The 13,215-nt window shown below is 37.7% G+C and overlaps 1 protein-coding gene and 1 pseudogene across 1 annotated transcript; both read left to right on the forward strand.

Annotated features, from left to right (window-relative positions):
- Positions 1-282: 282 nt before the first annotated feature.
- Positions 283-787, forward strand: LOC108540037 (ubiquitin-conjugating enzyme E2 N-like). The gene has a single exon (XM_017889027.1). It carries the CDS (start codon positions 301-303, stop codon positions 757-759), a length of 459 nt encoding a protein of 152 aa, XP_017744516.1. The 5' UTR covers positions 283-300; the 3' UTR covers positions 760-787.
- A 5,328-nt stretch (positions 788-6,115) lies between these two features.
- Positions 6,116-6,563, forward strand: LOC108540031 (40S ribosomal protein S15 pseudogene; annotated as a pseudogene).
- Positions 6,564-13,215: the final 6,652 nt, after the last annotated feature.

Below are 13,215 nucleotides of genomic sequence, written 5' to 3' on the forward strand. Positions count from 1 at the left end.
AAAGGCATAAGAATAATATAGTGAACTTTGGGGACTTGGGGGGAAGGGTGAGACAGGGATGAGGGATCAAAGACTACAAATAGGGTGCAGTGTATACTGCTTGAGTGATGAGTGCACCTAAATCTCGCAAAGCACCACTAAAGAACTTACTCATGTAACCAAATGCTACCTGTACCCCAATAACCTATGAAAAAATAAAATAAAATGCATATGGGATATTCAGAGGATTTCATTTGGCCTACACATATGGAACTCTGGAAAGAAGTGGAGTTCAAGAGGCCGAACTTGGGTTCTGACAAGATGGCCAGGCTGCCCCGCAGGATCATCAAGGAAACCCAGCGTTTGCTGGCAGAACCAGTTCCTGGCATCAAAGCAGAACCAGATGAGAGCAATGCCCGTTATTTTCATGTGGTCATTGCTGGCCCTCAAGATTCCCCCTTTGAGGGAGGGACTTTTAAACTTGAACTATTCCTTCTTGAAGAATACCCAATGGCAGCCCCTAAAGTACGTTTCATGACCAAAATTTATCATCCTAATGTAGACAAGTTGGGAAGAATATGTTTAGATATTTTGAAAGATAAGTGGTCCCCAGCACTGCAGATCCGCACAGTTCTGCTATTGATCCAGGCCTTGCCAAGTGCTCCCAATCCAGATGATCCATTAGCAAATGATGTAGCGGAGCAGTGGAAGACCAACGAAGCCCAAGCCATAGAAACAGCCAGAGCATGGACTAGGCTATATGCCATGAATAATATTTAAATTGATCCAATCATCAAGTGTGCATCACTTCTCCTGTTCTGCCAAGACTTCCTCCTTTTTGTTTGCATTTAATGGACAAAGTCTTAGAAACATTACAGAATAAAAAAGCCCAGACATCTTCAGTTCTTTGGTGATTAAATGCACATTAGCAAATCTATGTCTTGTCCTGATTCACTGTCATAAAGCATGAGCAGAGGCTAGAAGTATCATCTGGATTGTTGTGAAATGTTTAAAAGCAGTGGCCCCTCCCTGCTTTTATTCATTTCCCCCATCCTGGTTTAAGTATAAAGCACTGTGAATGAAGGTAGTTGTCAGGTTAGCTGCAGGGGTGTGGGTGTTTTTCTTTATTTTATTTTATTTTTTTTGAGGGGGGAGGTAGTTTTATTTTTAATTTTATGGGCTCCTTTTCCCCTTTTTTTGGTGATCTAATTGCATTGGTTAAAAGCAGCTAACCAGGTCTTTAGAATATGCTCTCTAGCCAAGTCTAACTTTATTTAGACGCTGTAGATGGACAAGCTTGATTGTTTGAACCAAAATGGGAACATTAAACAAACATCACAGCCCTCACTAATAACATTGCTGTCAAGTGTAGATTCCCNCATCACAGCCCTCACTGATAACACTGCTGTCAAGTGTAGATTCCCCCCTTCAAAAAAAGCTTGTGACCATTTTGTATGGCTTGTCTGGAAACTTCTGTAAATCTTATGTTTTAGTAAAATATTTTTTGTTATTCTAAAAAAAAAAATGGAGTTCAAAACATAAATCTATTGGTCTTACATCACTGAAGACCAAGACTACATCATATTCTTAAGAGGGATTTATAAAACCAAAGAAGAAAGAATGAAGTGCAAATTTCTGAAGAGTACAATATCTAAATAAAAGGAGCCTAAGAAAGGCTGTGTCAAGGTTAGGAGTCAAAAGAGGATAGAGCTGTAGGATGAAGAGAGAGTGGCCAGTAACTTTAGAGACAGAGCTCTGCTGCTCTTTCCTCAGCCCCATATCAAAGGACTACTCCCAAACTATGTGGAAAAGAGATCCATAATTTAAGAGAAAACACAGGTACGCTCATGAATATACTCCAATTGTTATGCCAGTTTCTACTCATGTGTATCAATATACATTAAGGGCATGGGCTTTGACTTCACAGAAACATCAGTCAAAATTTTTGATTCCCTTTCTTCATTGTTAAAAATAAAATTAGGCTGACCACGGTGGCTCATGCCTGTCATCGCAGCACTTTGAGAGGCTGAGGTGGGTGGATCATTTGAGGCCAGGAGTTCCAGATCAGCCTGGCCAACATGGCAAAACCCCATGTCTACTAAAAATATAAGAAAATTTAAGAAAATTAGGCAGGCATGGTGGCACATGCCTGTAATCCCAACTACTTGGGAGGCCGAGGCAGAAGAATTGCTTGAACCTGGGAGATGAAGGTTGCAGTGAGCCAAGATCACGCCACTACACTCCAGCCTGGGCGACAAAGTGTGACTCTGTCTCAAAACCAAACAAACAAACAAAAATAAAAAAACAAAAAAATTATAATGCTATCTACTTCATATGGGATACATTAAGTCAATATAAAGTGCCTAGCAAAAAGTTGGCACAGATTAAATACCCATAAAATTGTTGTTAGTATTTGCATATTACTAATGTTAAATATGTAGTAAAAAACATTTCACTCTCCTAAAATTTTGTGTGTGCGTGTGTGTGTGTGTGTGTGTGTGTGTATTTGAAAAGTCTTGAATGAAAGAGCTCCTCAAGCCAATAATGTATAAAAGAATTTACTGACTCATCAACGGTCACTTTCTCTTGTTGTATATTTAGGGTCTGCCATGCTGGATCTCTACTTCATAGATACACAGATAATATTGTAAAATAGAATGAAGAACCTCTAAATCAGAGTTTGTGTTGGGGCTGATATTGATGCTCTGCCAAACTTGTTTGAATCTTAACTAAAGTCAGAATTATTAGAAAATGTGTTATGGTTGACCCTATTGCTCTTAATTCAGGGTTAACCAGACATTTCTGAACATGTTTAGTGAATATTTTCAGTTACATTAAATTTGGCATGCCAAATTAAAACAATCCCTTAAAATTTTCTTACATTGCACTAGGGTTTTTCCCCTCAGTACTAGTGAAAATCATAAGTTGATTTGGAAATGCATTTTTTAGGTGACTGAATTGAACATGGAGTCAGTAGAAGATTTGAAGATTGAAACTGCTGATTTCTTAGTTTGTCAATAACATTTTTTTACATCATGAGTATTTCTTAGCTTTGGTCCTTATATTGCCTACCTTCTTCTAAAAAGATAAAGAAAAAAATATTTTGTCTCATTTCTGAAGTCAAGAGGCAATCTTGCAGAAATAGTTAAGATACCCAAGCAATATAATTTTTAGTAAAAGGCACTTAAGAGGATAAGGGAAACTATTTTTAATTTAGACTTAACGAGAATGGCTGAATGTATTTTATGCTATGTACATGGTGACTCCAACCTTCTCTATCTTTCACAAATCCCCATAGAAGACAGACCAGCCCACACCAACTACACAAACACACACATATAAATACATACACCCCTCTTGGTAGTTCCAGTTGCCAGATAAAACACAGGATACCCAGTTAAATTTCAATTTCAGAAAACAATGATTAAAATTTTAGAATAAGTGTATTCCACATATAACTCTTTTGTTGTTTTCTAAAATGTAACTGATTTGAACTGAGTCTCCTGTATTTTAATTTGCTAAGTCTGGCAAACTTATCAATAGGTGAACACGCTACCTCCATGACAGATATATTTTGAAAGGTAAACATGCGCTGTCTATCTGCTTTCCATTGTTATCAACATCTTTACATCTGAGTATCAAGCAACCAGCAGAGTATACAATATTGCTGAATATTCTTTTTTTTTTCTTTTGAGATGGAGTCTCACTCTGTCGCCCAGGCTGGAGTGCAGTGGCCCGATCTCGGCTCACTGCAAGCTCCGCCTCCCGGGTTCACTCCGTTCTCCTGCCTCAGCCTTCCGAGTAGCTGGGACTACAGGGGCCCCCCCCCCCCCTGGCTAATTTTTTTTTTTTTTTTCTTTTTTGTATTTTAGTAGAAACGGGGTTTCACCGTGTTAGCCAGGATGGTCTTGATCTCCTGACCTCGTGATCTGCCCGCCTCGGCCTTCCAAATTGCTGGGATTACAGGCATGAGCCACCGTGCCGGGCTTGAATATTCTTTAGAGTCTATCCAATCTTTCTACAAATGATTTGTATATCTCTTTGCATATGCCTTGGCTGAAACATAATACTTAACTATATTTTTGTTTATTTCATTTTTATCCAAATTTTAACAGTTATCTATCTGCCTTCCTAGAGCAGTGATTGAAAATCTGAGGTAAGGGTCATCTGACCAAATTCTGGGTCTAGATTATGCCTTTTCTTGATAATAATAAAGACATGCTTTACAACATTGAAATTAAGATTACTGAGGAGCAGAAATATGGTTATATGCAAGAAGCAATATCTTTTCACAAACTGTTTTTCTCTCTCTTCCACAAGATATGACACAGTATTTTATATATTAATAATATTAAGCATTTAATGTCAATCTTATAACATCAAGTATTTGTTATCATTGAAGAGTTCTTAGCAAAACTTGAAAAAGTACATCATTTCTTCTGGTAAAAAAACAGAGAAGACAAAGAAAGAACATTTTTCACTGTGAAGTGATCTTACAAGTGTGACAAATGATTTATCTAAAGTAAGAATTGTATTTATTATAATTCCAAAAAGAAAAGTTACATTTTAAATTGATTATAACAGTCAAAACTCAATGGATAAAGGCAGCTTGTAATAGTATTATACCAACTTCATATTCAATGAAATTTTGACTTTCTACTCAAACAATATTGTCGCCATAAATTTTTCTAGAGTAGTTTTATAAATATGTAATTTCAGAAAACCTGAATGTCAGTCCTTTACTTAAACCATTTTAAAATCACACATAAACAGTCACACTTACAATACTCATCTACTGCTAATGTTACTCTTAGAAATGTTGAAAATTTCTCTGGATCTAAAAATACTTGGCTTTACAAGAAAAGTAAAGAAGCATAGAGTAAAACCAATTTTAAGAACCACATTATGTATTATTTTGTGTGTCCATTAAGTTTTTTCTTGATAGATAATATTTTAGATATTTATGGCATACATGTGATATTTGGTCCCATGCACAGAGTGGACAATGATCAGGTATCTGGGGTGTCCATCACCTCGAATATTTACCATTACTATGTTGAGTGTTGAGCCCAGGATGTGTTTTGAGTGACTGATGATGTTTAATTATTTTCTATATGTTGTAATATCTTCTGTACATCATTTGATTTACCTTTTCTTCCCCCCCCCCTTTTTTTTTTTTTTTTTTTTGGTACGGAGTCTGGCTCTGTTGCCCAGGCTGGAGTGCAGTGGCGCCATCGTGGCTCACTGCAACCTCCGCCTCCAGGTTCCAGCGATTTTCCTGCCTCAACCTCCCAAGTAGCTGGGATTACAGGCACCCACCACCACGCCCAGCTGATTTTGTATTTTTAGTAGAGATAGGGTTTCACCATGTTGCCCAGTCTGTTCTCAAACTTCTGACCTCAGGTGATCCGCCTACCTTGGTCTCCCAAAGTGCTGGGATTACAGGCATGAGCCACCGTGCCCAGTCTCTCTCAGTTTTTTATCTTGTGCAGTGGGGAGCCCAGGTTCAGTCTATTCTTAAATCCAATACATAACTAAAACTTTGGAGAAAATATGTGAGGTGGGTTAATCCTGAAGTTTTTATGAAGAAACGCAACTCCCTGAAATTAAGTCAATCTTCCATGCTATCGGTACAAATGGATCTCTTGTTTTCCTGTCTGGCCCTTGCATCTGCGCATGCTTCTTAGTCATTAAGCACAAGAGTTCTGGAAACAGATTTCTATCTTGGCCTGTCCCTTGCTAGTTACTCGACCTTGTGACAATTAACATTGTGCCTCAATTTCCTCATGTAAATGTGGGAAACAAAACCAATACTTAGCCTTTCTCACATAATTACGAGGTTTAGCTCACGTAATCCAGCGTTACTCAAAGTTGAGGTTTCCTGGAAGGGAAAAAATTACTTATACTGTTTTTAATACATCAGCTAATTAAAATGTGAGAATCAAAGCCAATGTAGAGCTTTCCTCACATAAATACGAGGTTTACCTCACGTAATTCACCGTTTCTCAAAGTTGAGGCTTCTTTGAAGGGAAAAAAATTACATATCAGCTAATTAAAATCATATGCAGAATTAGGTTAAAATCTATATGTGAAGGACTCTGGCACTTACGTAATCATTTTCTGAGTATCCGGCAAGATGGCAGAGGTATAGCTGAAGAAGTGGACCTTCTGCAAGTTCACCTACCGCGGTGTGGACCTGGGCCAGCTGCTGGACATGTCCTGCGAGTAGCTGAGGCAGCTGTGCGGTGCACGCCAGCGGCGGCGGTAGAACCCCGGCCTGCGGCCGAATGCTGAGGCGAAAGCAGCACTTGCTGCTGAGGCGCGTGTGCTGGGCCAAGAAGGAGGCTCCGCCCATGGAGAAGCCGGAAGTACTGAAAACGCACCTGCGGGATATGATCATCCCGCCCAAGATGGTGGGCAGCAAGGTGGGCGTCTACAACGGCAAGACCTTCAACCAGGTGGAGATCAAGCCGGAGATGATCAGCCACTACCTGGGTGAGTTCTCCATCACCTACAAGCCCGTGAAGCACGGCTGGCCTGGCATCGGGGCCACCCACTCCTCCCGTTTCATCTCCCTCAAATAGTGACTCTGCTAATAAAGGCACACATATCTCCCCCCAACAAAAAAGACATTTATGAAGTGACTACAAAGAAAACAACTATACCAATAGTATGCAGATCAATAATAATACTTTTTTTTTTTTTTTAAACACAGAAGCTGTTGTTTTGTTGAAACCAAATCACCATTTAGAAAGTGATTGTCAAACTGCGTTCAGTTTGCTGGTGCAAACTTGAATACACCATAATGACTGTTTCCCCACTGCTCTGTTCTATTCAGTCTACTATATAGTGTTTGTGTATTTGACTTTTCAGTAGCACTACCATGTTACTATGTTTTAAGTCCAATTCTGTTTTTTTATCACTATCCTAACATAAATATAAGTAGTAAGTCTCCCTGATCATAAACAAAAGCAAGCACAGATGATGAATTGATGAGTAAGACATTATTTCATGCCAGGAAGACAGTAAAATCATGCTGTGATGCAACCTCTGCCCCCATTACAAAGCAATTGTAGATAAAACAGAAAAAGACAAAACGTGAAAGATAGAGTTGGCCTTAAAAACTGGACAGACATTTTCATGAGCCATAAATATAAGTAGGTGAGTAGACTACATCCTCTGACCTTCTGGGATTAAAAACTCCAAAGCAGGCAGTAACAAGAGGCCAGTTTCTCTGGGGCCATTGGGATTAAAAGTACTCCCATATATGGATGTATAGAGCCAGGCCTACTGCATATTATAGCAAAGATTGGATATCCAGAGCTCTTGCTGCTTATTAGAGGAGACTTAACAAAACAAAAAAACTGCCCTCTCTCGGGCTACAGATTATATGAACTTGTGGAATTATGAAAACAGAAAGCCACACTTTCAAAGGTAAGAAATGAATCGAATTCCCGCCTCGCTTAGTGGCCATCTCTGTTACTTTCCGGTAAGTCAGAGTAGCAAACATTTACTCTAAAACCCGGTTCTTGAATAAGCACCAGAGAGCAAGCTGGAGGCGAACCAAAAAACTGATTAATTTTAAAACGGAAACGTAGGCCCGGCTTGGTGGCTCACATGTGTAATCCCTGCACTTTGGGAATCCGAGGTGGGCGGATCACCTGAGTGATCTGAGTTCGAGACCAGCCTGACCAACATGGAGAAACCCCGTCTCTACTAAAAATACAAAATTAACTGTGCATGGTGGTGCATGCCTGTAATCTCAGCTACTCGGGAGGCTGAGGCAGAAGAATCACTTGAACCCGGGAGGCAGAGGTTGTAGTGAGGAGAAATCGTGCCATTGCACTCCAGCCTGGGCAACAAGAGAGAAACTTCATCTCAAAAAAAAAAAAAAAAAAAAAAAAAAAAAAAAAAAAAAAAAAAAACGAAAACGAAAACATAAAAACCACAAAGAATCTCCCACACACACGAAACAAACCTGACAACCCAAGTTCCAAAAGGGCTGAAGAAAGGTAAGAAAAATAAGGCCAGGGGTATGGTGGCTCACACCTGTAATCCCAGCAATTTGGGAGGCTGAAGTGGGTGGATCACTTGAGGTCAGGAGTTTGAGACCAACCTGGCCAACATGGTGAAAACCTGTCTCTACAAAAAATACAAAAATTAGCCAGGCGTGGTGGCATGTGCCTGTAGTCTCAGCTACTTGGGAGGCTGAGGCATAAGAATCACTTGAACCCAGGAAGCAGAGGTTGCAGTGAGTCGAGATCGTAGCACTACACTCCAGCTTGGGTGACAAAGCAAGACTCTGTCAGAGGAGAGGAGAGGGGAGGGGAGGGAAGGGGAGGACTCCAGCTCTACAAAAAATTAAAGGATAAAATTAGCTGGATGTGATGGTTGTACCTGTAGTCCCAGCTACTTAGGAAGCTAAGGCAGGAGGATGGCTTGAGCTCAGGAAGTCGAGGCTGCAGTGAGCCCTGATTGCTACCACTGTGCTCCAGCCTGCATAAGAGGGAGGAAGGAAGAAAGGAAGGAACGGAAGGAAGGAAGGAAAGAAGAAAGCTCTCAAAATCACCAACCAGAACCTGAATTCACCCAATATGAAATGTTCATATGTATAAGATTGTAAAACTCATTAATAATTAACAGTAGTTTACAATGCTCAACTGAAAAAATGACAATCACATCTATTTTTTTTAAATGAAACAGAGATCAAATACAAGCAAGAAAACAGGAGAGGAACCCATAAGGACTCTTAATAAAGAAATATGTAGTCACTACAATTACAAAAACAAAAACAAAAAAACTTACCTCAGTAGACAGACCAAACTCACGACACAACTGCCACCGTTGGGAAGACTGACTGAATTTCAAAATGATATTGAGGAATCTACTCAGAACACACCACAGAAACACCAACATAGAAATATTAAAAAATTAAAGATATATAAAGTATAAAAAAGGGAGCTCCAGCATATGTTTGGTAAGTGTCTCAGAAAAATGAGCTGGAAGTCCTATTTGAAAAAATACCTGGTAATCAGAATCAAGGTAGGACAAGGAGATTCTGATTCAGAAGGCACTCCAAGTACTAAACAGGATAGATAAAGATCTTTCCACCTAAATACATAATAGAGAAACAGTACACATGAATGTTAAACTGAAATTTTTAAAATCCAGAGACAAATCATATTAACTTGCAAAAAATAAGAATTAAACCAAAGGAAGATGTCCTTAGCAATTGAAATAAATGCAAGAAGTGCTTTCAAAACCTGGAGAGAAAATAACTGTCAGCTTAAAATATTATCTGTAGCTAAAATCATTCATACAAAGATTAAGAGTCCATCAAATAAATTCTTAGTAAAGGAATTATTAAAGCATCAATTTTAATTAAAAGAAAAATGCAACCAGAGGAAAAGCATTAGGTAGAAACATAATGGTGAATACAGATAATTTTAGACTAGCTGACAACTAATAATACTCAGCAGCTAACAACTTGTATATATGATTTTATGTACGTGTATGTGTACATGTCTGTGTACGTGGTCCTTAAGGAAAAATATAAACAATAAATTGTTGAGAAATGATTACAGAATAGTTTACACATACTGAAGTTATTATGTTCAAGAAAAGATAGCAATATTATCTGGTCATCAACTTATTAAATCAAAATATATTGTTAAGCATGGATATTAAAATTTAAAGTTAACACTAAAATATAGAATCAGTCTTTTCTAAATCTGCAGAGAGAAAAAATATGTAAATGAGGGAATATGGAAACCTTTAATTCAAAAAAAGGCAGAAATAGAAAAAACACAGTCAAGAAAAAAATGGCACAAATAGAAAATGTGAAAGAAGGTTGTAGACATACACTCAAATATACCTATAAAGAAAATCAATGTAAACAAACTAAAGTCACGAATTAAAAGGCACAATTAGGCTGGATACATTTACAAACATGGGATGATACGTTTCTTCTAAAACATATGCCTAAAACAAAATAGCACAAATTGGAATAAAGGCTTTGGAACCTTTATATCAGGATGTTCATATAAGAGAATAGTATATAATGGTTAAACAGAATGGACTAGTGCCCCCACATGGCCCTTTGATTGGGAGGTGCTCCTTCAGATGATCCCAGCTCTATAGAGAACTGGGGTTGGAGTCCTAGCATTGTCTGTTTTCACCTGTGTGACCTCATAGAAACTATTAACCTCTCTATGCTTCAGTTGTGCAAATTAGGGATAAAAATCACACCATGTGGATTAAATGATTTCATTTTTATCAAAGTGTTAGAAATTTGTTGACACATAGCTTTGTGTAAGGATTTATTAAATAAATACACTTAAGTTTAAAAAAATGTATTTGAATGAAATACAAAATTAGAAACAGATCTGGAGAATCACATAGCAAAAGGGAATTCAAACATTTCCAAGATATCAAGTCCTAATATTAGAAAATGCTAACATTTTCATGGTAAAGCTTTAGCGAGGTGCCTGTATTCAGTAAGTGCTTGGCAAATGTCACCTCCAAATACAACAGCAGTCACAAAACTGTCACTCCAATTTCTTCTGCTTTTTCCTTTAACTTAGTTACCCCACATAATATTAAATATGCCTGAGAAAACTTCTGGTCTTTCTAATATGTGAATTCATCAATTCCTTCTATTCCTCCCCTCAAAAGTAGCCATCCTGATGAAAACAACATTTATGACACAAGATCCGGTTTCATTTTATGACAGGGCTAATCATTAGTCAATGTTTGCTTATGCTGAAGTAGAATCCGTTTCTTTATTACTTCTATCCATTAATAATAGCTATGCTATCTGATCAGGCTACATAGAAAACATCTCATTTTTCTTCCATGCTACAGTTTACAGTCATCTGAGGAAAAAAAAAATGCATGTTGTATTCTTTCTAGTGCTTTTCTTATTGAAGGTGCCTATTCTGTCATTATATAGAATATTTTCCCTCTCCCTATTGGTAGCTTCTCCTCCAGGTACATTTTTTAGGCAGGTACTTAACACTACATGCAGTGTTTCAGAATGGAGCACTTTACAGTTTTCTACACAGGCAGAGTGGACTGAACAATCTCTTTTCTTATTTAAATACTTTTATTCAATAGCTATTTGTGTTCCAGGTACTCTGTTAGGAATAGAAGATGAAAATGTGATCACAGAATAGACATGGCCCTGCCTCCATAGAGTTCAGTCTAATGGGAGAAGTCAAACAAGCCAGCCAACAACCACAAAGTAGTGTGATCAGGGATAGAATTGGCAAGTAGAGTGTAATGGGAAGACATAAGAGGGACAACTGATCCGATCACGGGGTCTTGAAGGTAAAATCTGAAGGCTGAACCCAAGGGAATGGGGAGAATTATTTTCCACCTCCTAAGAGAACACGTTGCCTTTGAGAAACTGATTGAGGTTTAGTATGATTGGATCTCATGCTGCAAGCTAAATGGGGGGTAAGGAGAACACCTTGTAAGTAACACAACCCCAATTATGTAGTGCCTATCAAGGTATTTTTCTGAACAACATAGCTCTATTAATATGAAGTAATATCAAATAAGTTTCTTGGTGACCACATAACACTCTGGCACTGTTGATTTCAGGTTTATATCCCACAGAAAGAACTCAATGTTCTTTATTTGCACTTGCACATATGTTAGTTGGGAATGTAGATGGAAAATTATCAATTCAAACTTCCTAGATTTGCTCCCATCATTTCCGTCATTCAGGGTATCTTTGGAGCCTGATTTGTGTGTGTATATATATATTATATATATTCGTGTATATATATATGTATATATAATGTGTGTATATATATATACTCACTACCCTCACCTTTAAATTTCCCTTTTATCCACAAAATATACTAGATTTTGTTAGTTTCCTTTGATAAACTGATTTTGAGAAGTGGTATATTTGCCCAGTAATCCATCTTGGTCCAGAAATATTTTAAAAGACCTTTATATTGTTCTAAACATAACACAGCCTCCAGCTCCTTATCAACATTAGCCTTTGTGACTTAATGTTTTGGGAATCTAAAGCTGCCTTTCCAAAGACAACTTAATTTTATGCCTCTACTCCAGTGGGGCTCTTTTTTTTTATTTTTTTGAGACACAGTCTCACTCTGTCACTTAGGCTGGAGTGCAATGGTGCGATGTCAGCTCAATGCAACCTCCGCCTGCTTGGTTCAAGCAATTCTCCTGCCTCAGCCTCCCAAGTAGCTTGGATTAGCCTCCCAAATAGGTGGGGGGATTACCCACCACCGCGCCTGGCTAATTTTGTGTATTTTCAGTAGAGATGGGTTTTCACCATGTTGGCCAGACTGGTCTCGAACTCCTGACCTCAGGTAATCCACCCACCTCAGCCTCCCAAAGTGATGGAATTATAGGCATGAGCCTCCGCATCCACCCCAGTGGTGCTCATTTTTAAAAGCATATTCACTCTTTCGACTCAGTTCTACTTTATACATCCAAGAGAGAAAAATCATTCAGCCTTTTATGGGAAGGCACACTAACCAATACACTTTAACATATGTTGAGTTAAATACCATCTATATCCAGATATATATTTTAATTTCTTTAATTAGTTTTTTCACTGGAAGATGGCTCATTGTTCTGTTCCCTGTGATGAAGGCGTATCTGGATGAAGACTTGAGAGACAGAACATGAATTTGTGTTTGAATTTCAAAGGAAAAATCTGGTATGAAGAGTCTATGATTTTAGGGTTATTTCTATATGTGCTTTATAGAAGACCAAAGGTTTTTCTTTATTCCCTGAAATTTACTGCCTTTTCACACTTAGTAGGATATTATCTCACCATTTAGTTTTTGAAAATATTGTAATTCTATGAAACTTTGTAATTTATAGTCTCTAGAAAAGAATATTCTCATATATATGTACTCTATAACAACCTGTTATTTACTCATAAAAGACAGTATATTCATATCCTTACTTCAAGTAAACCATATATATGAAAACTATATATATATATATTTGAAAATGGTATATATGTGAGAAGAAAGGTATAATAGCTTTGAATTTTCAAAAGCATTATCCATTAACCCCTTTACCAAGCTTCTCTCATTAATTTAGGTATAATTCAATTTTTAATTGAATACCTTTTAAGACCATACTTATGACAACACAAGATACACTAAAATAATTCAAAATATTATTAGATCTATGTTAATAAACTCATGGAGTCGTGGAAATGAATGAATTAGGGAAAATTCTCTC

This window comes from Rhinopithecus bieti, unplaced genomic scaffold, assembly GCF_001698545.2.
Source record: "Rhinopithecus bieti isolate Rb0 unplaced genomic scaffold, ASM169854v2 scaffold_15850, whole genome shotgun sequence".
Lineage (NCBI taxonomy): Eukaryota > Metazoa > Chordata > Mammalia > Primates > Cercopithecidae > Rhinopithecus > Rhinopithecus bieti.

Excerpts from the sequence above, each read along its gene's own strand:
- LOC108540037 (XM_017889027.1), top strand. The coding sequence starts at position 301 with ATGGCCAGGCTGCCCCGCAGGATCATCAAGGAAACCCAGCGTTTGCTG.